This window comes from Oncorhynchus nerka, linkage group LG14 (assembly GCF_034236695.1).
Source record: "Oncorhynchus nerka isolate Pitt River linkage group LG14, Oner_Uvic_2.0, whole genome shotgun sequence".
In the NCBI taxonomy this organism is placed as follows: domain Eukaryota; kingdom Metazoa; phylum Chordata; class Actinopteri; order Salmoniformes; family Salmonidae; genus Oncorhynchus; species Oncorhynchus nerka.
Genome location: NC_088409.1, coordinates 67,581,600 through 67,608,427, shown reverse-complemented (window position 1 = coordinate 67,608,427; position 26,828 = coordinate 67,581,600). Strand labels below are relative to the sequence as shown.

At 43.8% G+C, this 26,828-nt stretch overlaps 3 protein-coding genes across 5 annotated transcripts in view; 2 read left to right on the top strand and 1 right to left on the bottom strand.

Moving 5' to 3' along the window:
- Positions 1-21,360, bottom strand: part of LOC115141747 (calpain-5-like) — a 29,147-nt gene extending 7,787 nt beyond the window's left edge. The window contains exons 1-3 of one of the 2 annotated variants that reach the window (XM_065000310.1): positions 21,254-21,360; positions 12,691-12,850; positions 8,333-8,464 (exon numbers count right to left, since the gene is read on the bottom strand). In XM_065000310.1, coding sequence (XP_064856382.1) covers positions 8,333-8,464; positions 12,691-12,846 — 288 coding nt within the window. In that variant the 5' untranslated portion in view covers positions 12,847-12,850; positions 21,254-21,360. The remainder of the gene's footprint in view (positions 1-8,332; positions 8,465-12,690; positions 12,851-21,253) is intronic. The other variant, XM_029680911.2, reaches the window with a different exon arrangement.
- ompa (olfactory marker protein a) lies at positions 4,202-6,500 on the top strand. Its single transcript, XM_029680912.2, has 2 exons — positions 4,202-4,420; positions 4,898-6,500. Exons 1-2 carry the CDS (start codon positions 4,328-4,330, stop codon positions 5,324-5,326), a joined length of 522 nt encoding a protein of 173 aa, XP_029536772.1. The 5' UTR covers positions 4,202-4,327; the 3' UTR covers positions 5,327-6,500.
- Positions 21,361-21,597: 237 nt separating the features above from the next.
- On the top strand, positions 21,598-23,927 carry LOC135559680 (uncharacterized). Of its 2 annotated transcripts, XM_065000311.1 has the most exons (5): positions 21,598-22,325; positions 22,599-22,765; positions 22,843-23,032; positions 23,138-23,332; positions 23,695-23,927. In XM_065000311.1, the coding sequence occupies exons 2-5, from the start codon at positions 22,609-22,611 to the stop codon at positions 23,708-23,710; spliced, it is 558 nt and encodes a 185-aa protein (XP_064856383.1). In that variant the 5' UTR covers positions 21,598-22,325; positions 22,599-22,608; the 3' UTR covers positions 23,711-23,927. The 2 variants fall into 2 exon arrangements, 1 of the variants encoding a protein (XP_064856383.1); XR_010458521.1 differs by having other exon boundaries at positions 22,599-23,032; positions 23,669-23,927.
- The last annotated feature ends 2,901 nt before the right edge of the window (positions 23,928-26,828 follow it).

Genomic DNA, 26,828 nt, shown 5'->3' with positions numbered 1-26,828 from the left:
GTACTGTGACATACTGAAGCAGAGCATGATCCCCTCCCTTCGGAGACTGGGCCACAGGGCAGTATTCCAACATGATAACGACCCCAAACACACCTCCAAGACGACCACTGCCTTGCTAAAGAAGCTGAGGGTAAAGGGGATGGACTGGCCAAACATGTCTCCAGACCTAAACCCTATTGAGCATCTGTGGGGCATCCTCAAACGGAAGGTGGAGGAGTGCAAGGACTCTAACATCCACCAGCTCCGTGATGTCGTCATGGAGGAGTGGAAGAGGACTCCAGTGGCAACCTGTGAAGCTCTGGTGAACTCCATGCCCAAGAGGGTTAAGGCAGTGCTGGAAAATGATGGTGGCCACACAGAATATTGACACTTTGGGCACATTTTGGACATTTTCACTTAGGGGTGTACTCACTTTTTTTTACTCACTTTTGTTGACAGCGGTTTAGACATTAATTGCTGTGTGTTGAGTTATTTTGAAGGGGACAGCAAATTTACACTGTTATACAAGCTGTACACTCACTACTTTACATTGTAGCAAGTGTCATTTCTTCAGTGTTGTCATATGAAAAGATATACTCATATTTACAAAAATGTGAGGGGTGTACTCACTTTTGTGATATACTGTATGTATGTATGTATGTATGTATGTATGCTAGTTAGGCTCTACACCTGCTGTAAAGCAGATTAATGTGCTTCATTTTAAGAAGTTATTTGGTCAATTTAGTTGTGAAACAAAGCTTTTCAAAACATATTAGACCTATGGGCTAGGCTACATGAGGTGTGCGACTTTTTTTTAAAAAGTCACACAAAAAAAGAAAAAAAAAAGGGCATGCATTTCTTGTCTTACTGCACATCATTCACAAGTGATAGGCTAATATTTCTTTATTTAGACCGCCAGACAGTCGGTTTACCGTCCTCAGCCCGCAACAGGTTTGTGAATAAACTAGTAGCATACACTACCGGTCAAAAGTTTTAGAACACCTACTCATTCATGGGTTTTTCTTTATTTTTTACTATTTTCTACATTGTATAATAATAGTGAAGACATCAAAACTATGAAATAACATATGGAATCATGGCGTAATCAAAAATTGTTAAACCAAAATAGATTTTACATTTGAGATTCTTCAAATAGCCACCCTTTGCCTTGATGACAGCTGTCACGTTCGTAATAAGGACCGGACCAAGGCGCAGCGTGTTGAGTTCCACATCTTTATTTGCAGTGAAACTTCTCAAGAAACAATAAACAAAACGTAACCTCAGTGGTGCTACCAAGCACAAATAATATCCCACAAACAGAGGTGGGAAAAATGGCTACCTAAATATGATCCCCAATTAGAGGCAACGAATACCAGCTGCCTCTAATTGGGAACCATACAAAACACCAACATAGAAATATTGAACTAGAACACCCCCTATTCACGCCCTAACCTACTACACCATAGAGAACCAAGGGCTCTCTATGGTCAGGGCGTGACAACAGCTTTGCATTCTCAGTCTTGAAGGAGTTCCCACAAATGCTGAGCACTTGTTGGCCACTTTTCCTTCACTCTGTGGTCTGACTCATCCCAAACCATCTCAATTTGGTTGAAATCGAGGGATTGTGGAGGCCAGGTCATCCGATGCCACACTCCATCACTCTCCTTCTTGGTAAATGATAGTCCCACTAAGCGCAAACCAGATGGGATGGCGTCTTGCTGCATAATGCTGTGGTAGCCATGCTGGTTAAGTGTGATACAGACAGTGTCACCAGCAAAGCACCCCCACACCATAACACCTCCTCCTCCATGCTTTACGGTGGGAAATACACATGTGGAGAATATCCATTCACCCACACTACGTCGCACAAAGACACGGTGGTTGGAACCAAAAATCTCCAATTTGGACTCCAGACAAATTTCCAACAGTTTAATGTCCATTGTGCGTGTTTCTTGGGCCAAGCAAGTATTTTCTTCATATTGGTGTCCTTTAGTAGGGGTTTCTTTGCAGCAATTCGACCATGAAGGCCTGATTCACACAGTCTCCTCTGAACAGTTGATGTTGAGGTGTGTGTGTTACTTGAACTCTGTGAAGCATTTATTTGGGCTGCAATTTTGGAGGCTGGTAACTCTAATGAACTTATCCTCTGCAGCAGTAACTGGGTCTTCCATTTCGGTCTTTTAAGAAGGTACACCTGCTAATTGAAAAGCATTCCAGGTGACTACATCATGAAGCTGGTTCAGAGAATGCCAAGAGTGTGCAAAGCTGTCATCAAGGCAAAGGGTGGCTATTTGAAGAATCTCAAATATAAAATATATTTTGATTTGTTTAACACTTTTTTGGTTACTACATGATTCCATATGTGTCACTTCATAGTTCTGATGTCTTTATTCAATAAAACCCTTGACCGGTAGTGTATGTGTGAAAAATGTTTTGATTTAGAATGGACCATTATCATGCATCTGTCTCTGAAAATAATACATGTCATCTATGCACTTAAATAGCGAATGGAGGATGCTTTTCCAGTGGTTCATTTTCATGCCAGCTTCCTGTTGTAAAGAGAAGCAATGTGCTTAATATTAGGAAAGTTGAGAAATAGTGTCTTCGGAAAGTATTCAGACCCCTTGACGTTTTCCACATTTTGTTATGTTACAGCCTTATTCTAAAGGTAATTCAATAAATAAAAAATATTCAGTAATATACACACAATACCCCATAATGACAGAGCAAAAACACGTCTTTAGAAATGTTTGCAAATTTATTACAAATAAAAAAACTTATTTACAGAAGTATTCAGACCCTTTGCTATGAGACTCGAAATAGAGCTCAGGTGCATCCTGTTTCCATTAATCATCCTTGAGATGTTTCGTCTGGATTGGAGTCCACCTGTAGTAAATTAAATTGTTTTGACGTGACTTGGAAAGGCACACCTATATAAGGTCCCACAGTTGACAGTGCATGTCAGAACAAAAAACAAGCCAAAGGAATGGTCTGTAGAGATCAGAGACAGGATTGTGTCGAGGCACAGATCTGGGAAAGGGTACCAAAAAGGTTTGCAGCATTGTAGTTCCACAAGAACACAGTGCCCTCCATCATTCGTAAAGTGGAAGACGTTTGGAACCACCAAGACTCTTCCTAGAGCTGGCCGCACGGCCAAACTGAACAGAGCAAAGTACATGAATGGTGCAAAGTACAAAGTGTTCTTGATGAACACCTGCTCCAGAGCGCTCAGGACCTCAGACTGGGGCGAAGGTTCACCTTCCACAGGACGATGACCCTAAGCACACAGCCAAGACAACGCAGGAGTGGCTTCGGGACAAGTCTCTGAATGTCCTTGAGTGATTCAGCCAGAGCCATCTCTGGAGAGACCTGAAAATAGCTGTGCAGCAACACTCCCCATCCAACCTGACAGAGCTTGATTTTGTCATTATGGGGTATTTTGTGTAGATTGATGAGGGGGAAAAACAACTTAATCCATTTTAGAATACGGCTGTGTCCTAAGAAGTCAAGGGGTCTGAATACTTTCCGAATGCACTGTAAATATAGTAGGCCTAGTCTATAGAAAGCATATGGGACTTCCTCTTTTTAATAGAGGCCGCAATTGCATACCCTATAGAAATATTGCGCAACATGGGCTCTCGTGAAGTGTTTGATTAGATTTTCGATTACATTTGCATTGATGTCAGAGTGATTAGAGGGACAATAGTGTGCTGAGTACCAGGCAGTTAGCATGTTTGGTAGGCTACTAATGACCAGCAGCAGCATCAGCGCTTGGAGAAGCCTAGTTACCGTGACTAAACGGTCACAGGGAATTTGCGATAATGTGGTCACCGTAACAGCCCTAATCACAGCTAATTAAAACAGGAGCAAAAACAAGCAACCATCTAGTGAATCAGAACAACCAAACTCCAACAACACACACACACACACACACCACAGACAGACATAGGCGCATACCCACACATAAAAACACACTTCCACACAGCCAGCCCGCCCAGTGTGTGTATTAATAACCAGCCCATCCAGCTATGACCAACCAGCTCCCAGAAGCCTTCAGGAAAATCCCTGGTTCCTCTTCTGATGTCATCACTTCCTGTTGCCTAGCGCCACCACACACCCCATCCTCACTTCTGTTCTCCATCCCTCCCTCACTGTACATGCCACACAATCAATAGTTCCAACCAGAGAACCAACTCAACCATACTACCCTCTGGGAAAGGGAGGGGAAAGAGATGGCATAAGAGACAGAGAGAGTGGGAGAGGACCACAGCGAAACTATCTGCAGGCACAGACAGACACAGATATCCATCCAGACAGACAGGCAGGCCTCGCTCCCCAGCACAGAAAGATGAGCTCTCAGATGTACACAGAGCTGTCTGCGGCTCCCTCGTCTGGCTCAGCCCTGGAGCTACGCTTTGCAGAGGACACCTCTCTCACTGAGGTAAAACTGTTAACGTGATTGAGATGAGGTTGAGGGGGTTGATATGTGGTTGAAATAGCACAATCGATGGTTCAGTTGGTTGTGAGTTTGATTCTTGCATGGGTCAGATTAGGCAAAGTAAATGCATTACTCAGTTTAAGTATTTTCTAGTAGACATACAAAATTCAAAATCGGCTTCTGCCATGTGTAGTAGTTTGGTCCTGTCTTAAATATGTGCTCATCTGGAACAAAGTAGCCTATATAAATTCGGACCGACAAATGAATGGACAGTTTCCAGGAGTTGACTTGTACTGACTGGTACCTGCGTCTGAATGTCCAGCATATTATAGTTTTACTATTATAAATGTATTATTATTCTATAATGTGATTCGTCTGGGTGTCCAGTCTCTGCAGTGGAGCGGTGGAGTAGCCAAAAGGCAAATTCTATTATAGTTTTATTATTATTACTATTAATAATATAGTTATTATTGTTGCTAGGTGATGCGGCTACGTGTCCAGTCCCTGCAGCGGAGCGGTCAGAGGCGACAGGAGGGGGAGCGGTTGCTCCTCCCCCACGAGGCTGTCTACCGTCTGGACTTTGCCAATCAGGAGCTGACGTTCGTCCACTGGTCGGTGTCTCTGATTGGCAATGGCAGAGTGACCGTCACGGGGATCTCCCAGCTCTGGACCCCTGACCTCACACACTTGATGACCCGGCAGCTTCTAGAACCCGTCGGAACATTCTGGCGGAACGCTGGCGACCCGGAGGACACACCCCTCAAGTGTCTGGAGGCAGACATCCAGGAGTTTGGGGAGCGAATCGCGGAGCTGGCCAAGGTCCGCAAGGTCATGTACTTCCTGTTTGCCTTTAAGGAGGGGGCAGAGGCTGACAAGGTCAGCATCTCCGTGGAGTTTAATCAGGCCTGACCTAGAAACCTTAAAGTGATACTTTTGGATTTTGGCAATGAGGCCCTCTGGACACAGAAGTGTGTGCTTCTCTGTGTCCAGTATGAAGGTAGATAGAGGTAGTTTTGCGAACCAATGCTAATGATACCATTATGATACCAACACTAGTTAGCATTGGCTCACAAAACTATGTGAAACTACATCTAACTTCCTTCATACTGGACATAAACATACAAATGGTATCCACGAGTTCATCTGACTCTGGGGAAGTAGATAAAGGGCCTCATTGACAAAATCCCGAAGTATCCCTTTAACTGCTTCCTCTTCCCTCTACTCCTCTAGTCTCCCACTCTCCATTCTAAGGGAATGCCTTCTATTACAACCATTCTAGGTTGGGCCAGTCTACACCCCCTGCCCACACAAACCCACGAGTCCCATCTCTCATCTGAGTGTGTGCGCACTTCCTTCCTGAACATCTATCTATCTATGCATGTCAGTCAATAATCTGCTAGAAACCACCTTCTGAGGTACAGTAGTTACACAGTAGTAACAGTAGGCTGCAGAATCACTAACTTAGGTTAGAATCCTATAGCTACGGGTACCTGCCAAAATAAAGGAAACACCAACATAAAGTGTCTTAATAGGGTGTTGGGCCGCCACGAGCCAGAACAGCTTCAGTGCAACTTGACATAGATTCTACAAGTGTCTGGAACTCTATTGGAGGTTTGCGGCACCATTCTTCCAGAAGAAATTCCATAATTTGGTGTTTTGTTGATGGTGGTGGAAAACGCTGTCTCCTCCGCTCCAGAATTTATATATTTAAGTATGACGGGATGTTAACTGCTTAATTAACTCAGGAACCATACCTATGTGGAAGCAGCTGCTTTCAATATACTTTGTATCCCTCATTTACTCAAGTGTTTCCTTTATTTTGGCAGTTACCTGTACATTTATATTGAAAACCTGAATGAATAAGTCTTTCTGATCCTTCTTTATAGGAAATATTAGAGAACCAATGCTGCAATGTAACTCCAACTACCTGCTGTACTATGACTCTAATCTACACTGTATTACTCTCCTATTACACTGCACTGATATACTAGTTACCATATTCACTTTGCATGAAATATCACAACAATATACTGTAAACTGGCCATGTCCTCTACTGCTGTCCAATAAAGAGATGTAGGTACTCTGTCCTGCTGTGTTTGTGTTAATGGTCAGGGCAGGGGACAGGATAGAGATGGCTTAGCCCCAGGCTACAGTAGCTTTGGTTGCTTTTCATTCATAGGGCAATCAATACACTCTCTCTCTCACACACACACTGGACAAGTGGTAGACTACATGCCAGAAGGGAAATGTAACACTTTCGATAGAGAGAGAGCGAGAGAGAAATAAAGTGTGTTAATGAGAGTGATCCTGAGCAGATATAACATCACCCTCCCACTGGATTAATAACAGGGTGTGTATGTGTGTGTGTGTGTGGTTGGGGTAGAGGGTACAGTAGAAAGGTACAGTCTGGTCCAATTAATTCTACTGTGTCTGTGTTAACGAACTGCTTCTAGAACACATCGTTGCAGACTCATGATATAGCATGTCGTTAAACACCGGAACTAAAGAACAGGTAATTATGTCCACACACACACACACACACACGTAACAGTTTAGCTTTCATCCGTCCCCTCGCCCCTACCCGGGTCAGACCAGGGATCCTCTGCACACAGACAAAAGTCACCCACGAAGCATCATTACCCATCGCGCCACAAAAGCCAAGGGGAACAACTACTTCAGGTCTCAGAGCGAGTGACGTCACCGATTGAAATGCTATTAGCGCGCACCACCGCTAACTAGCCAGCCATTTCACATCGGTTACACACACACACACACACACACACACACACACACACACACCCCCACTACTACTACTCATAACAACAAGATATTCCCTGGGAGCTAATAATATCAGTCAATATGGTGTAGGTGTAACAGAGGTATTTTATTGAAGACAAGTGACCTTGCCTGAGGCTTTAGCTCAGCGGACTAACACAGTCTTGTACCGGACACTCAGTTGGTCAACAGTCCCAGCTCAAGGAGCAGAGCTTTCTCCAGAGAGCCTGTGTTAAGAGGAAGACACACCATAATGAACGTGGATAGTGTGTGGTTGATCACGTTCTGGGTGTCGACTAACAGTGGCGATTCAACGTGGAGAATCATCCGGGAAATGAACAGAAAATGCTTAGAACTCTTCATCGACCCGGTCTATTTAGCTCTCCTGCCAGCTCTGTCTCTGGGGTGAAATTAGCTCTCCAAACCAACAGCAGCTGTTTCCTCAGTGACAGACCCTCTGTTGTCCAGGAAATGGAGGAACATAATAAACCTGGTTTCAGACGACAGATCAGAGCCCTCTCTGTAATGTGATCATTCAGTGAGATAGGGGTATGGAGTTAGATCACATCAGTAAGATCCCTCCACAGGTTGAAATATCACCAATGGCGCTGCCCACTTGGTAACTTTTCCACAGTGCAGTAATCGTCAAGCAAGGCAGTCGTGTGCTTGTAAAGCAACGGACTACTATTTTGAGCCATTGTACGGACAGGGACAGTAGAGGATGTGAACCTGTTAGCAACACAGTGACGTCCTCACACTAGTAGCTAGGGGTTAGGGGTAAGGAGCTAGGCAGAGCTAGTCTGAAGTGGTGGAAAGTTGAACACAGAAAGTTAAGAGCAGTGGGACTAATGTTAATGATTCCCTATGAACTCAGTGGAAAAAAATACACACTGCCATCTCAGAAGGGCCACACCAACACACACACACACACACAAACACACTCACACACTCACTCACACACGCCACTCCTCCAAATAGGAGTCGGAAACAATAATAAACTCCAAATCATTCCGGTTTGTGTTTGTGGTGGGGGAAAATTGTAAATCCCTCTTGATCAGGTCTCTAATCACATCCTCCTACTGCACGTCACACACCCAAGGCAAACACACGCACAGCATGCACACAGCCAGGGAGTCTTACCTTTTGCCACAGAGTTTCTCTGGATGCCAGGGAGGAGCATGCAGCTACGAACCAACAGTTCCCCAGCTGGCCCTGGAGGAGGTCATGAGCACTGATACCATTCACAAACAACTTGGGGTTATCACACAGCTCCTATAGGGAAAAAGACAACATGGGGTTATCACACAGCTCCTATAGGGAAAAAGACAACATGGGGTTATCACACAGCTCCTATAGGGAAAAAGACAACATGGGGTTATCACACAGCTCCTATAGGGAAAAAGACAACATGGGGTTATCACATAGCTCCTATAGAGGGGGGGAAGATAACCCCATGTTAACACACAGAGGGGGAGGGTGGGAGAGAGAGACAGAGAGGAAGATGAAGACGAGATCCGGTATAGTTTCTGAGATGCTTATAAGAAGAAGCCAAGAAACCCATTAGGTCTCGCTCTTCCTTTCCTCCCTCGATCCATCAATCCTTGTGATCCCATGTTAATTAATTGCACTCAGACTGTTTTGTGGCTGTGCTGCACTCTCTGAGCTGACCACTAATGGCAGAGGGAGGGTTTCCCAACTGTCTGGATGCGTCCCAACTTGCACCCCATTCCCTATTGTGCACTACTTATGACCAGGGCCCAAAGCACTCTCGTCAAAAGTAGTCCACTGTGCAGGGAATATATGTGCCATTTGGGACCTGAAGAACCACAGATCATTAACTCCCTTCTCCAGCCCTTCCTGCTCCACCCCTCAGCCCCAGCAGAAAGTAGGCTCTCTGGGCAGGGTGCGGTAGGACAGTACTAGGCTGTGGTGGTGCTGTAGGCCCCAGAGCAGGAACAGGAGAGGATGAGGCAGAGGAAGAGGAGAAGCAGGTCTGACCACACTAAGCTACTCTTTGGGACCCTTACTGTGCCAGACACTACCTTAACTAGAGGTTAACAGGGGGATCAGAGGTCTTGTGAAAGACAAAAACCTCTGGTACACTCCCAAAGAAGATCAGTAAGTCTAACACACTGTAGGGTGGATATTTTCTCAACCTGTTCTATGGTTCGCTGCTGTAACCACACACCACTAGCTGCTCTTTCTCTGAACCAGGAGGCCCTCCTAAGGAATTTCACTGGGTGAGAAGTAACATTTTGCCTTGGGCTGGTTCCAACCAGTACACCAGTACTTTATTCACTGTTCCAAACAGTACACCAGTGCTTTATTCACTGTTCAAACCAGTACACCAGTGCTTTATTCACTGTTCCAACCAGTACACCAGTGCTTTATTCACTGTTCCAACCAGTACACCAGTGCTTTATTCACTGTTCCAACCAGTACACCAGTGCTTTATTCACTGTTCCAAACAGTACACCAGTGCTTTATTCACTGTTCAAACCAGTACACCAGTGCTTTATTCACTGTTCCAACCAGTACACCAGTGCTTTATTCACTGTTCCAACCAGTACACCAGTGCTTTATTCACTGTTCCAACCAGTACACCAGTGCTTTATTCACTGTTCCAACCAGTACACCAGTGCTTTATTCACTGTTCCAACCAGTACACCAGTGCTTTATTCACTGTTCCAACCAGTACACCAGTGCTTTATTCACTGTTCCAACCAGTACACCAGTGCTTTATTCTCTGTTCCAACCAGTACACCAGTGCTTTATTCACTGTTCCAAACAGTACACCAGTGCTTTATTCACTGTTCCAACCAGTACACCAGTGCTTTATTCACTGTTCCAAACAGTACACCAGTGCTTTATTCACTGTTCCAAACAGTACACCAGTGCTTTATTCACTGTTCAAACCAGTACACCAGTGCTTTATTTACTGTTCAAACCAGTACACCAGTGCTTTATTCACTGGACCAACCAGTACCAACCAGCTCTTACCTGGACAATCATACTGTAATCATAGCTGTAGAATAATAGCAGAGTATAAAAAAAAACCAGAACAACTTATATCATGGGAGCGGCATGTACTGTAATTAACAGATTCATAACTGAACATACCGAGACACACACACTCACAGCTGTGAATCAGAACAGACAGACAGTCAGAGACGGTAGGTAGGTAGTCACCAGAGTGTTGCTACTTGTTTTACCTGACTGTCATGATGACTCTCCCCCAGGACGACTGTCTAATCTACACCTCAAATGCTCTCTCTACACTTCTCAATTTCTACCCATACCTCTCTCTACCTATCGCTCTCTATTTCTCAATTTCTACCCATACCCCTCTCTCACTACAAATCTCTAATTTCTACCCATACCTCTCTAATTCTCAAATTCTACCCATCCTGCTCTCTCTCTCTACTTCTACCCATACCTCTCTCCATTTCTACCCATACCACTCTCTCTACATATCGCTCTCTAGTTCTACCCATACCTCTCTCCATTTCTACCCATACCACTCTCTCTACATATCGCTCTCAATTTCTCTATTTCTACCCATACCTCTCTCTATTTCTACCCATACCACTCTCTCTACATATCGCTCTCTAGTTCTACCCATACCTCTCTCTATTTCTACCCATACCACTCTCTCTACATATCGCTCTCAATTTCTCTATTTCTACCCATACCTCTCTCTATTTCTACCCATACCACTCTCTCTACATATCGCTCTCTAGTTCTACCCATACCTCTCTCCATTTCTACCCATACCACTCTCTACATATCGCTCTCAATTTCTCAATTTCTACCCATACCTCTCTCCATTTCTACCCATACCACTCTCTCTACATATCGCTCTCTATTTCTACCCATACCTCTCTATTTCTACCCATACCTCTACCTCTCTCCATTTCTACCCATACCACTCTCTACATATCGCTCTCAATTTCTACCCATACCTCTCTCCATTTCTACCCATACCACTCTCTCACTACCTCTAATGCCCTCCAACTCATTTGTTTCTTCTTGCCTAACTCTGGGGTTAAAATGCCCATTTACTCTGTTGCATCTTACTGCGCAATCCACTGTCTCACCAGCCCAGCAACTTCGAAACTTGATCTCCACTATAAAAAGCATTTAGACATGATCTCACATTTCTTTTAGACTAACATTTAGTTTAACAGTGGAGATTTGTATAAACCTTGCTGTCTGTCTAGCTGACATTTGCAACATTGTTTCAATATTCAAATTCTACCTCCTGTCGTCCCATAGTAATAAACGTGTCAGAAGTCGGGACTAGACAGACAGGCAGCGTTTATCAGCCAGATTAAATCATGATTCAGCTGGTATCATTTTTATGAATATAGACAACAAAAAAAGGTCAATAGAAAAAAGGTCAAACAAAAGGAAGTGCATCTAGTTGGCAGTCTTCCCAGTTTGAATTGATTGTGTTAGCGGTGTTGTTGGCTAGCTCCTCTGAACAACAAGTGTCCTGACAAGTGAGCACATTTTCTATGCCAGGCGAAATCATGGCTCATTAGCTCATTGTTATGGATGTATCCAAAAAAAGTGTCACTAGAAAACAGCTTAAACAAATGCAAATGCAGCTACTGTTGTTATTCTGGCTGCACTTTGACGTGTAAGTTAGCCATAGTTGGCTAGATAGCAAGCAAGCAAGGGATAAGAACGTTGGTAGCCAGTATGGCAGATAAATACAGAACGACTGGGACGCGTCCCTAGCAACCCTACATTTGTGTTGGGACTATATCTTGTGGAAGGATGAAATAGTAGGAATAAATTAATCAAAATAAACGTGAATGAAAATGTCAAGAATTGTTTTGAATATGTTGGTAACCCGTTGTATAAAAGTGATAATGCCAGAGAAGCCGGTGTTTGGCACAGGCCTAACAACACCCACACCAATATATCCTCCAAACACTGGCTTCTTGGGAATTATCACATAATTATTCCCTGCCCCACACTCTTTCACCACCCACATCTCTTTCTCAGCAGTGAGATGACATACCTCAGTCAGATGCTTATTCAAACACCTTAACTCCAGGACTGGCACAATTACCGTGTAACCGACGGTTCTGGATGAAGACCGTCATGACAATAAAATAACAAACAGCTGACTGAAGACGGGTTGGTCGGGTATTCGTGCGGTTGAGTCCGTTGCTGCGATAACATGGACTCTTAAAAACAGTGATTTCCAGATTCGCGGTGACGTGGTGAGCAAGAAAATACCCTCCCTCTGGCTAGAAACTCATTACAAGTTTTGAAAATCTGTTTTTTGTATGAATTTGAATCCTACCCTGTGATGTCAGAGATCAATTTTGGGGGACCTTTCATATATTTTTAACCACAGATCATAGAAACAAACTGTTTTCACATATGTAGACACTGGTTTGGTGCTGGAGATGATGCATATGAAGTAGTAACTCTCCTATTTCCCCCGGACAAACACACCCACCCCTTCCATCAGTGTGTGGTACCTTAGGTCTCTTCCAGGTGATGGTTCCTATGCGGTTGGTCTTGTAGAACAGAGACTGGTCCGTAGCCGGAAACACAGAGTCTTCAAACAGGACTCGACGCTGCTGGCAGTCCCTACGCAGGGAGGAATAGCCCTGGCTTTCATATGGCACCACCATCACCCTGCAGGAACACACACACAGTTATACACACACACACACTCCATACACAGGGCAGCGAAACACTGATTCTCATACGGCACAATCATTCTCCTGGAACACACAGGTTACACACAAACATGTCCAAACAGCGTAAAAAAAACACAAAAATAATGGCATACATTTTCGGGATGGAAAAACACTTCTAGCGGAAACTTGAACAACTAAAACCAGAAAAAGTACGTAGAAATTATAATGCACCTATAACGTTATATTTTAAAATAAGAGACAACTAACAATCACCTAAAGAAAAGCTTGACAACCAGGGAGAATTCAAAAATCCCCAAATAATGATTTTAGCAGTATTGACTTCGTTATTGTTTGAACAGAAGAACACTGCATTAGTCATAGAAAATGCATAGAATTGCAGGAAATTAGCTTTAAAACTGCAACATTTTCTCTCAGTTCCATGGAGAAATGTGTAGAATGATAGGAAATTAGCTCTCACCCGCAGTGTGGGGGGGGGTCACTCTTTTCAATGAAATTTCATTGGGAATCCAGATTGCTAAGGGACCTTCTTGCAGTTCCTACCGCTTCCAGTGGATGTCACCAGTCTTTAGAAATTGGTTGCGGTTTTTCTCTTTGTGTAATGAAGAAGTAGCCCTGTTCAAAACATGGGTCACTTCAAGTGTACTGTTTGTTAGAGGCGCATGACCAGAAAAGTAGCGTCAGTTTGTTTTCTTCCTGTATTGAACACAGATCATCCCGTCTTCAATTTGATAGATTATTTACTTTAAAAAGGGGGGGGGAAATAAAATAATAAAATAAAATAAGTTGTATTACAAAAGTAGTTTGAAATGTTTTGGCAAAGTTTACAGGTAACTTTTGAGATATTTTGTAGTCACGTTGCGCAAGTTGGAACCAGTGTTTTTCTGGATCAAACGCGCCAAATATATGGACATTTTGGATATATATCAACGGAATTAATCGAACAAAAGGACCATTTGTGATGTTTATGGGACATATTGGAGTGCCAACAGAAGAAGTTTGTCAAAGGTAAGGCAAGATTTATATTTTTATTTCTGCGTTTTGTGTCGCGTCTGCAGGGTTGAAATATGTTCTCTCTCTTTTGTTTACAGAGGTGCTATCCTCAGATAATAGCATTGTTTGCTTTCGCCGAAAAGCCTTTTTGAAATCTGACATGTTGGCTGGATTCACAACACGTGTAGCTTTAATTTGGTATCTTACATGTGTGATTGCATGAAAGTTTGATTTTTATAGTAATTTATTTGAATTTGGCGCTCTGCATTTTCTCTGGCTTTTGGCTAGAGAGGTTAACCTTTCTGGCACAGGCGTTCCGCTAGCGACCCACCTCGACAACATCAGGTGAAATTGCAGAGCGCCAAATTCAAAATACAGAAATAGTCATAATAAACATTCATATAAAATACAAGTGTTATACATCGGCTTAAAGATTAACTTCTTGTTAATCCAGCCACTTTGTCAGATTTCAAAAAGGATTTACGGCGAAAGCATATCATGCGATTATCTGAGGACAGCATCCCACTTACAAAAGCATACAAACATTTTACAACCAAGTAAAGCAATTACAAAAGTCAGAAATAGCGATAAAATTAATGACTTACCTTTGAAGATCTTCATATGGTTGCAGTCACAAGAGTCCCAGCTACAAAATAAATGGTTGTTTTGTTCGATAAAGTCCCTCTTTATATCCCAAAGTTTTGTTGGCGCGTTTTGTTCAGTAAACCACTGGCTCAAAGGCAGTCAAAACATGCACACAAATACATCCTAATAGTACCGGTAAAGAGGTTTATAATTAATCCTCAGGTTGTCAATTGTCTAAATAATCAATAATATTTCAACCGGACAATAGAGTATGCAATAGAAAGGAAAAACAATGAAGGGCGCACACTCGGTCACGTGCGCAAACCAGCACTGCATGATTCTACAGTCCACTGAGAGAAAGGGTCTCATTCTTCTTCATTTTTCAGAGAACAAGCCTGAAACAATGTCTAAAGACAGTTGACGTCTAGTGGAAGCCAAAGGAACTGCAATCTGGGTCCTAACCCATTAGATACTCTATAGGTATTCAATTGAAAATAGCCACATCAAAAAAATCCCACCTCCTGGATGGATTTTCCTCAGGTTGCCATATCAGTTGTTATACTCACAGACATTATTTTAACAGTTTTGGAAACTTTAGAGTGTTTTCTATCCTAATCTACCAATTATATACACTGCTCAAAAACATAAAGGGAACACCAAAATAACACATCCTAGATCTGAATGAATGAAATATTTTTATTAAATACTTTTTTCTTTACATAGTTGAATGTGCTGACAACAAAATCACACAAAAATTACAAATGGAAATCAAATATATCAACCCATGGAGGTCTGGATTTGGAGTCACACTCAAAATTAAAGTGGAAAACCACACTACAGGCTGATCCAACTTTGATGTAATGTCCTTAAAACAAGTCAAAATGAGGTACAGTAGTGTGTGTGGCCTCCACGTGCCTGTATGACCTCCCTACAGCGCCTGGGCATGCTCCTGATGAGGTGGCGGATGGTCTCCTGAGGGATCTCCTCCCAGACCTGGACTAAAGCATCCAACTCCTGGACAGTCTGTGGTGCAACATGGCGTAGGTGGATGGAGCGAGACATGATGTCCCAGATGTGCTCAATTGGATTCAGGTCTGGGGAACGGGCGGGCCAGTCCATAGCATCAATGCCTTCCTCTTGCAGGAACTGCTGACACACTCCAGCCACATGAGGTCTAGCATTGTCTTGCATTAGGAGGAACCCAGGGCCAACCGCACCAGCATATGGTCTCACAAGGGGTCTGAGGATCTCATCTTGGTACCTAATGGCAGTCAGGCTACCTCTGGCGAGTACATGGAGGGCTGTGCGGCCCCCCAAAGAAATGCCACCCCACACCACGACTGACACACTGCCAAACCGGTCTTGCTGGAGGATGTTGCAGGCAGCAGAACGTTCTCCACAGTGTCTCCAGACTGTCACGTCTGTCACATGTGCTCAGTGTGAACCTGCTTTCATCTGTAAAGAGCACAGGGCGCCAGTGGCGAATTTTCCACTCTTGGTGTTCTCTGGCAAATGCCAAACGTCCTGCACGGTGTTGGGCTGTAAGCACAACCCCCACCTGTGGACATGGAGTCTGTTTCTGACCGTTTGAGCAGACACATGCACATTTGTGTTCTGCTGGAGGTAATTTTGCAGGGCTCTGGCAGTGCTCCTCCTGCTCCTCCTTGCACAAATGTAGAGGTAGCAGTCCTGCTGCTGGGTTGTTGCCCTCCTACGGCCTCCTCCACGTCTGCTGATGTACTGGCCTGTCTCCTGGTAGCGCCTCCATGCTCTGGACACTACACTGACAGACACAGCAAACCTTCTTGCAACAGCTCGCATTGATTTCCAACCTGGATGAGCTGCACTACCTGAGCCACTTGTGTGGGTTGTAGACTCATGCTCATGTAGTCTCATGCTACCACTAGAGTGAAAGCACCGCCAGCATTCAAAAGTGACCAAAACATCAGCCAGGAAGCATAGGAACTGAGAAGTGTTCTGTAGTCACCACCTGCAGAACCACTCCTTTATTGGGAGTGTCTTGCTAATTGCCTATAATTTCCACCTGTTGTCTATTCCATTTGCACAACAGAATGTGACATTTATTGTCAATCAGTGTTGCTTCCTAAGTGGACAGTTTGATTTCACAGAAGTGTGATTGACTTGGAGTTACATTGTGTTGTTTAAGTGTTCCCTTTATTTTTCTGAGCAGTGTATTTACTTTGGGCACGCTTTTCATCCAGACGTCGAAATACTGCCCCCAAGCAATAAGAAGTTAAAGAACCGCTCTCGTGGTGCCCCAGATCCTAATGAGTTAATTGTTACATTATTAATTTGGTAACAATTAAACAGTTACGTAATTAGATAAATAACAGGATAGTCCCTTTTTGATCGAGAAGAAACCCTGGTATCGGTAGCACAGGAGGTTGGTGGACGGGCTCATGGTAATGGCTGGAGCAGAATAGTATCAAATACATCAAACACATGTTTTTGATGGTTTTGCTCCGGCAATTATTATGAGCCGTTCTCCCCTCAGCAGCCACCAGTGAGGAGGGGAAAGGAGGAGGGGAAAGGAGGAGGGGAAAGGAGAAGGGAGTGGTCGGTTCGCAACAGCTAGAAGTACTAACTACACTGAACAAAAATACCTTAGCTTTAAGGCTACATTTTTGTGGTGGGGAGTCGATGAGATTTATGCCAAGAAGAGGGCAAACAAGAGAAGGGGGTTTGTGTGTGCGTGTGTGTGTGTGTGTGAGTGAGACAGAGTCCCATTATCTACATTGTACACTGACTCCTCCCATTGAAAGTAGAGCAAAATAAGCACGGTTGTTAAAGGATATCCTCTTATTCAACACACACGGCACACACCATATGAGTCACACCATAACAACATAATTCTCCAATCATGTGACACATCCAGTCAAGAGACACTCCTAGTCTACCCATGGATCACTGGGAGTAACCCGATCCACCTCTAATGTTAGATCAGAGGTTCCCAGACCTTTTAGCAGTGTGCTTAGCATAGAGTCTGTCTGCTAAACACACACAAACTGCTACAGTTCACTGGTCTGACAGTCAACAGGACTCTCTGGTAGTCATGGAGATGCTTATTGGACAAAGTCAGGCAGTCTGTAATCATGTTAGTGTTTGACAAGCCTGTTAGAGAAAGAAACAACACTACACAATGCAGACAAACACTATGCACACTAGTACACACACAGGGTTTACCATAGACCTCTCCTGGAGAAGAGAGGAGGGGAAAGGAGAGGGATGAAGGGAGTGGTCAGTTCACAACAGCTAGCAGTACTAACTACACTGAACAAAAATAAACAGAACATGTAAAGTGTTAGTCCCATGTTTCATGAGCTAATTTTTTTTTTTTTATTTAAAAAAATCACAATAATGTTCCACAAGCACAAAAAGCTTTTTCTCTCAAATTTGGGTCACAAATGTGTTTACATCCCTGTTAGTGAGCATTTCTCCTTTGCCAAGATAATCCATCCACCTGACAGGTGTAGCATATCAAGAAGCTGATTAAACAGCATGATCATTACACAGGTGCACCTTGTGGGACAATAAAAGGCCACTCTAAAATGTGCAGTTTTGTCACACAACACAAGTTGAGGGAGAGTACAATTGGCATGCTGACTGCAAGAATGTCCACCAGAGCTGTTGCCAGATAATTGAATGTTAACTTCTCTACCATAAGCTGCCTCCAACATTGTTTTAGAAAATGTGGCTTTTTTAAAAACGTTTTTTATTTCACCTTTATTTAACCAGGTAGGCTAGTTGAGAACAAGTTCTCATTTACAACTGCGTCCTGGCCAAGATAAAGCAAAGCAGTGCGACACAAACAACAACACAGAGTTACACATGGAATAAACAAACATACAGTCAGTAACACAACAGAAAAAAAGTATATATATACAGTGTGTGCAAATGAGGTAGGATCAGAGAGGCAATACATAGGCCATGGTGGCGAAGTAAATACAATATAGCAATTAAAACACTGGAATGGTAGATGTACAGAAGATGAATGTGCAAGTAGAGATACTGGGGTGCAAAGGAGCTAAATAAATACGGGTGGGTGCTGCTATGGTGACCAGTGAGCGGAGATAAGGCGGGGCTTTACCTAGCAAAGACTTATAGATGACCTGAAGCCAGTGGGTTTGGCAACGAATATGAAGCGAGGGCCAGCCAACGAGAGCATATAGGTCGCAGTGGTCAGTAGAATATGGGGTTTTGGTGGTAAAATGGATGGCACTGTGATAGACTGCATCCAATTTGCTGAGTAGAGTGTTGGAGGCTATTTTGTAAATGACATCGCCAAAGTCAAGGATCGGTAGGATAGTCAGTTTTACGAGGGTATGTTTGGCAGCATGAGTGAAGGATGCTTTGTTTGCGAAATAGGAAGCCAATTCTAGATTTAATTTTGGATTGAATATGCTTAAATGCGAGTCTGGAAGGAGAGTTTACAGTCTAACCAGACACCTAGGTATTTGTAGTTGTCCACATATTCTAAGTCAGAACCGTCCAGAGCAGTGATGCTGGACGGGCGGGCAGGTGCAGGCAGCGATCGGTTGAAGAGCATGCATTTAGTTTTACTGGCATTTAAGAGCAGTTGGAGACCACAGAAGGAGAGTTGTATGGCATTGAAGCGCATCTGGAGGTTAGCTAACAGTGTCCAAAGAAGGGCCAGAAATATACAGAATGGTGTCGTCTGTGTATAGGTGGATCAGAGAATCACCAGCAGCAAGAGCGACATCATTGATGTATATAGAGTGTATACAGAGGCAGTACGTCCAACTGGCATCACAACTGCAGACCACGTGTAACCATGCCAGACCAGGACTACCACACCCGGCTTCATCATCTGTGTATAGGTGGATGCTGACGAGTATTTCTGTCTGTCTTTTGCTTTTGTGGAGAAAAACTCATTCTGATTGGCTGGGCCTGGCTCCCCAGTGGGTATGCCCTGTCATGTGAAATCCATAGATTAGGGCCTCATGAACATATTTCATTTGACTGATTTCCTTGAACTGTAACTCAGTAAAATCTTTGAAATTGTTGCATGTTGCATTTATATTTTGTTCGGTGTATACTACTACAGGAATACTGTATGCAGTTCAGTCAAGCACTGCTACTGGTTGGACTTAGTCTACTGGAGGTCTAGATGGAGCTGTCACGGTACTACCTATACCCATTTCTTCCTTACAAATCTGAGGGAGTAGGAACTGGGGAAGGGGACTACAGGTATGAATGGAACATGGCCAGCCTAGCTGTGGGTTCTGTCTGGGAAGGGGACTATTGGGTACTGTCAAAATCACTACTACTCTCTGTCCCTTCCAAATCCATCTCTATCGCGCTCATTCTCTTCGTCCTTTTACGTACATTCTTCTTCCCGTTTGCGCCGCCTGTTTGTTTTCATTCTGTCTCACTGTCCGTCTCTTTCCTTTCTTTCTCCATACTACCATTCGCTCTATCCCAAACTCATCATGTATCACTCTTTGCATCTATCTTTACCACTAGAAAGACCAACAGTAGCCTAATCATGATCCACCGGTCTCAATGAGAGAAGATTTGAAATAGACAAGATGGCAGCATACACATAGTTGGATTACATCACGGAGCAAAACATGTATGTATTTAATAACGGAGCATTTTCTCAAATTCAAACGAACCACCTGCAACTGGACTTAAACTTTTCAGAAGATACATGTTTAGCTGAACCGAGAACGAAGATAGTATCACCAAGTTAAGTCTAAAATGCTCTGTGCCACGCCAAACAGTAGAGGCTTATGGAGGACCACATTAGCCCATTACAATCTGCTAGCTACTCTAACCACAACACCAACCCAATGTTAGCCGAGGCTGTGACTGGCACGATGTGTGGGTGTTCTTCAGGCATAACACCGTAACAGACATGGCAGACTGAACTGGCAGAGACAAACTATACTACAACCGTCCCATTGAACAGTGAAGTCCTACATGACTCATCGGGCTTTAGAACTGAGGAGAAGTGAGGTGGGGGGTGGAGAGAGAAAGAATGTCAGGATTCATAACAGACCTCCACAGCCTGGGCCAAAGGTAGTAGCTCTGCTCAGTAAGTCTAAACACTACTGAAATTGTAAACACATTTTACAGATGCTGCAGCTGCTGGGAGGAAACTCTTACTAAAAAAGTATTACGGTTTTGAACCTGCATTAAAAGTGCCGTACCTGCAGTCCACTATGGTATTTTGGAAGCAGTAATTGCAGAACAACTGCAGTTATACTTCAAAATTACTGAGGAAAAAAAATATTTATTTTGGATGCAGTTACACTGCATTCTGACTGCAATCATTTTTTGTATTCTGCTCTCCAGCCACACACACACACACACACGGAGATAGTAGGCAATTTAACTGCAATGACGCGCGAAAACACGTGTTTTATACTTGCTGAACACAGTTGGTGGCCAAGTAAACTCCATGATGTACTGTACTTCACAATAACGGAGTTGCACAACGACTTGTGTGGGCGGACTGGAGTTCTGACATCACAAAATCACGTTTTTATTTAAAAAAAAAAGTCCTGTTTTGGATTTTTAAAAAAATCATTTTAGGTTTACACCCGAGCTCCAGTCCGCGCTCAACTCCGTTGATGTGAAGTAGGCCTACATCATGGAATATCATTGTACTTGGCTGACGGTTGGTAAAATCGTATGCTCTAGAAAAGTTCAGATACGTTCAAAAGTATCCATATTTGCTGTAGGCTATGCTCGAGAAAAGTTGAAGTATGTTCATCCATCGTCAAACCGACGGTCTGCTTTAATTAGCCTAGTTTACCTTGGAAGAGTTGACTCCCTCGATGACGTATTCGTTTCTGTCCTACTGGGGCTTCAGTCGGAGTGATCCCTTTGTTCCCTCCTGGTGGCTGCTCTTCTGGTGCATGAGCTCCTCGGGACTCACTTGCTGTCTCTTTATCTCTCTCTCTCACACACACGCACAGGGGAGGGTGTCTTAACGGCTGGAGCTGAGCTCAAGCTACTCTGGTTCCCTGACTATGTTGATCCGAAACATGTGTTTTATTTTAGTGCCGACTGGAACTACTGCTCCAGTGACATGATCAAGTTGAAATCAAAGCTCTTAAATATTAACTGGAGCCAACTGTTTTTCATATAAAACATTTGAGAATAAATCTAGTCTATTTTTGCCTAGTCATTTAAAAAAAATGTGTGACGTTTATCTTACTTGGACCCCATTTCCGTTAGATTGTGGGCAAAACGCCTCACCTCACTCTTCATAAAGAATTTCCACTCCTAAAACATTTTCGCAAACCAATCTAATTCGTTTCAAAACGCACAAATAAATATATAATGTTGGTGTACAATGTTTTCGAAGATGTATGCCTGCACTGTAGCATGCGTTTAGGCTGCGTTTACACAAGCAGCCCAATTCTGATCTTTTTACACTAACTGTCTGTTTGAACAAATCTAATTGCAGCCAGTAGACATCAGCCACTATGCAGCAGATCGGTGAATTTGCCATTCTGGAAACAATGTAAAACTTTCATCTAACCAGTACAGTTTGTTTGGAAACAACATGTTTTTCACGCCTGTGGTATTTACAGTACTGCAGCGCCCTCCGGTGGCCATCGGGTGAAACGACAGCAGCGTAATATACTGTGGAGTAGAGCCAGTGACCGAGGTGACGCTGTGTCATTAATGTTTAACCCCAAGGTACCGGAGTCACCGGACATATGAAAAGTCATGTGAGAAACTGCACTTTACACTATACTAAACTGAAGAAAGACAACATTCACATCCGACAACGGGGGAGATGGACATGAAACATCTAACTTGTTAATTTAATTTAAGACGGTTTGTTGTATAAGGAGATATACAGAACAAACTACACAGTAAGTCATAATGATATTGTGATGAGGATCATTGTATTGTAATATTATTTTTCCCAGAAGACTATTACTTATTCACACAATGTGTTTCAATGAAGGACTATGCCAAGAGAAACTATATCAAATACTTGTTTGATTGGTTAATTGATTTATTGATTGATTGCTTTATTATTTGTTGAATATAAAAACATGTTACTTGACATGGATCCATATATGATGAGGTATTTGTGGCATTCTGAGAAACATTGTCCTTATTGTGTGTGTGTGTGTGTGTAGAGTTGTGGGAATGGGAAGAATTCTGGGGTCTCTGCTGCCAGCAGCTCTGCTGATTGGCTCAGCCCTCTGTATGGGTGTGGTCAGTCTAACCCTAAGCCACACCTCTAGGGTCAGAGTTCACAAAGGGAGGAGCCTCACACTGACCTGCATGAACACAACACATGCAGGTGAGATAAAACACACACACAAAAGACTACCTTTGTGGAATGCCACGTACCCCTGTTATACTGGTGTGTGTGTGTAGGAGTGGTCCAGTACTGGCACACCCCTTTCGGTCGGGTCCAGAACAGCAGTCTTCATGCCAACCAGAAGGATGTGATTTCTATGCAACGAGATGGTAGCCTGCGGATCCACATTGCTTCTCCTCACCACAGCGGGCTGTACTACTGCCTCCTACTGGCCGGAGGACAAACTACACTCACACCCTACCTGCTGTAAGCACTGTTGTAAGGCAGTCATGCTGTGTTAATACAGTAGTGCACTATATAATAGGGTGCCATTTGGGACTCATACATTCATTCACTCTTTACCTCCCTCAGGACTGCCAGCAGTTCACAGGACCATGCTGTCGAACACAGGAGGGCGGTCAGGAGTATTCTGGGTGGTCATGCAGAGGAGAGGAATGTTGCCGTGGTTTCTGACGGTGTGTTTGCGGCGGCGGTGGCAGCATCAGTAGTGGTGACGTTCCTGGTGGGGTTCAGCTCTGGAGCTTTGAGCAGGACATTACTGGACAGGTGCATTGCTTTGTCTACCTATATTAAACATTTATTCAACTGTTAGTCAACATCTATTCCCCTTTATTTTACATTCGATGAAGAAGAAGTTCAGTATCTTACAACTTCATGTTAGATGGGTCCTCACCCTGAAAGTAGAATATGGGCCAGGAGAAACTAAATCATGGTTAGTTGAAACTTGTAGTGGTTGTTTAAAGAAAACCGAACCATGGATTAGTTTCTCTTGGCCCATAGACTGCTTTCTGTGACAGTAGTATAGCTGTAAAACACTGAACTCCCCATTTAAACAGCATCAATATTAAATACAGATATATTTGACCACAACTCCTCTCTAAGGTGTGTGAATTGGGTGCGTTCGCTAGGACAGGAACGTCGTAACCATGGTGAAACAGTCAGCGTGGCATTCCGGAAGGATGTGGAACAAGAGGATGAGGATTACCCTGCCTCGACGATAAGCGTTACCATGGAGAATGTAAGCCCATCTCCACCAGCCAAACCTCAGAGAAGCTTCAGGGGCAAACATCATGAAGAGACTGCTTACCTGGAGGGCTTCTACCAGGGGAGAGGAGAGGAAGGGAGGGAGAGGGGAGGAGAAGAGGGGAGGGAGAGGGGAGGAGAAGAGGGGAGGGAGAGGGAGGAGAAGAGGAAGGGGAGGAGAGGAAGGGAGGAGAGGAGAGGGAGGGAGGGAGGGGAGGAGAGGAAGAGAGGGAGGTGGGAGGCAGCACAGATGGAAAAGAGAAGAGCAGGAGAGTGGGGGAGGAAAAAGGAGTGACAGTGAGGAAGGGAGAGAGGAAAAGGAGGGGAGGAATGAAAGTGACAGGGAGGAAGGGAGAGAGGAAAAGGAGGGGAGGAATGAAAGTGACAGTGAGGAAGGGAGAGAGGAAAAGGAGGGGAGGAATGAAAGTGACAGGGAGGAAGGAAGAAGAGAGAATGAGGAAGGGAGAGAGGGAAAGAAGGGGAGGACAGAGTGTAAGGAGACAGAGAGTGATGGAAAGATTGAAGAGGGAGGATTTAGAGGTGATAGTAGCAGTGATTCAGAAGGGTCTTTTGGGGTGAGAGAGGGGGGAGTGGAGAGGCACGGGGAGGTATCAGCGGGAGAAGAAGGTGTTCTCCTCCCCGGCCCGCCAGACAGAGCCGTGTGATTCGTCTGTACCAGTACGATGAGGAGGGGCATCGCTATAGTCACCTGCCAAACCCCGTCCCCATGGAACGTACTTCCCCTGCTCCCCAGGCCAAGCAGCGCTCGCTGTCCCTCACCAGGCTCAACACCATCATGGCTGCTGCCACCGCCAGCCCCATGGACCCACAGAACCCCCTGGGCCGAGACTCAGACCCCCAGGACTCAGACCCTGAGGAGAGGGACACAGCCAGTCCAGCCAGCCCATCCCAGGGCCAAGAGAGACCAGTCTTTCAACTGGAGATATGACATACAAGATCTAGGCCTGTATTCATAAAGTGTGTCAGAGTAGAGCTGCTGATAAATGATCCAGTCCTAACCTGTCCATATAATCTTAATCATTATGATATAAAAGGCTAAACTGGTTCAAGATCAGCCCTCCTAAACTTGATAGATGCAGCCCGAGCAGAAAGATCTGGGTCATGTTCAGTCAGGCATACAGAGACAATGTACCAAAATTGTTTGAAACAGAAAACAAAAATGTGTGTTTCCTACTGGATAGTGCCTCACCATTTCACTCCATTGTGAAACATTTTCTCAATCGCAAATTCTCACACACAAATTCCCAGACACACTTAAGATTTTGACTTGTCATCACATCCATCAGATTCCATTATTGTTTTGTAAAAGCAATTGGAAATAAAACATTACAAGTAAATGTTCACTTTGGATGATTGTGTTGCTGACCTGTTGCCCTCTACAACCACTGTGATTATTATTATCTGATGATTGTGTTGCTGACCTGTTGCCCCCTCTACAACCACTGTGATTATTATTATCTGGATGATTGTGTTGCTGACCTGTTGCAGCCTCTACAACCACTGTGATTATTATTATCTGGATGATTGTGTTGCTGACCTGTTGCAGCCTCTACAACCACTGTGATTATTATTATCTGGATGATTGTGTTGCTGACCTGTTGCAGCCTCTACAACCACTGTGATTATTATTATCTGGATGATTGTGTTGCTGACCTGTTGCAGCCTCTACAACCACTGTGATTATTATTATCTGGATGATTGTGTTGCTGACCTGTTGCAGCCTCTACAACCACTGTGATTATTATTATCTGGATGATTGTGTTGCTGACCTGTTGCAGCCTCTACAACCACTGTGATTATTATTATCTGGATGATTGTGTTGCTGACCTGTTGCCCCCTCTACAACCACTGTGATTATTATTATCTGGATGATTGTGTTGCTGACCTGTTGCAGCCTCTACAACCACTGTGATTATTATTATCTGGATGATTGTGTTGCTGACCTGTTGCAGCCTCTACAACCACTGTGATTATTATTATCTGGATGATTGTGTTGCTGACCTGTTGCAGCCTCTACAACCACTGTGATTAGTATTATCTGGATGATTGTGTTGCTGACCTGTTGCAGCCTCTACAACCACTGTGATTATTATTATTTGACCCTGCTGTTCATCTATGAACATTTGAACATCTTGGCCATGCAGTGTTATAATCTTAACCTGGCACAGCCAGAATAGGACTGGTCACCCCTCAGAGCCTGGTTCCTCTCTAGGTTTCTTCCTAGGTTCCTGCCTTTCCAGGGAGTTTTTCCTAGCCACCGTGCTCCTACATCTGCATTGTTTGCCGTTTGGGGTTTTAGGCCGGGTTTCTGTATAGCACTTTGTGACATCGGCTCATGTAAAAATGGATTTATATATACATTTGATTGATTGTTAATTTAAAGTTAGTCCCTGTGTATTTGGTTCTAACCTTGTCCCCAGGTTATGATTGCACATAGCACTAATACGCCTGGAATAACAACTATAGTCTGGCCTATGTTAGAGTGAACAAAAATATAATTATTTGGCCGAATCACACAACTGCAAGACAGGGGTACACAAATTAGAGGTAGACAATACAGGAGGAAGTGTTCGGAGGCGATTGATTAAATATTAAGCTGATGGCTAATGATTTGGGACTGTTTCGTGTTCATTCTATTGGGTTCATTTCCCTCTATTTTATATACACCGAGTACAAAACATTGGGAACACCTGCTCTATCCATAGACTGACCAGGCGAATGCAGGTGAAAGCTATGATCCCTTATTGATGTCACTTGTTAACTCCACTTCAGTGCAGATGAAGGGGAGACGACAGGTTAAAGGATTAATAAGCTTTGAGACATAGATTGTGTATGTGTGCCATTCAGAGGGTGAATGGACAAGACAAAAGATGGTAGTAGTTGCTAGGCTCACCGGCTTGAGTGTCAAGAATTGTAACGCTGCTGGGTTTTTCATGCTCAACAGTTTCCGTGTCCATCAATTTTCCACCACCCAAAGGACATCCAGCCAACTTGACAA

Bases quoted from the DNA above. Each gene is read 5' to 3' on its own strand.
- LOC135559680 (XM_065000311.1), top strand. From the start codon at position 22,609: ATGGGAAGAATTCTGGGGTCTCTGCTGCCAGCAGCTCTGCTGATTGGC. The intron at 22,766-22,842 runs GTGAGATAAAAC...GTGTGTGTGTAG, and splicing joins CATGAACACAACACATGCAG to GAGTGGTCCAGTACTGGCAC. The intron at 23,033-23,137 runs GTAAGCACTGTT...TACCTCCCTCAG, and splicing joins ACACTCACACCCTACCTGCT to GACTGCCAGCAGTTCACAGG.
- ompa (XM_029680912.2), top strand. From the start codon at position 4,328: ATGAGCTCTCAGATGTACACAGAGCTGTCTGCGGCTCCCTCGTCTGGC. The intron at 4,421-4,897 runs GTAAAACTGTTA...TATTGTTGCTAG, and splicing joins AGGACACCTCTCTCACTGAG to GTGATGCGGCTACGTGTCCA.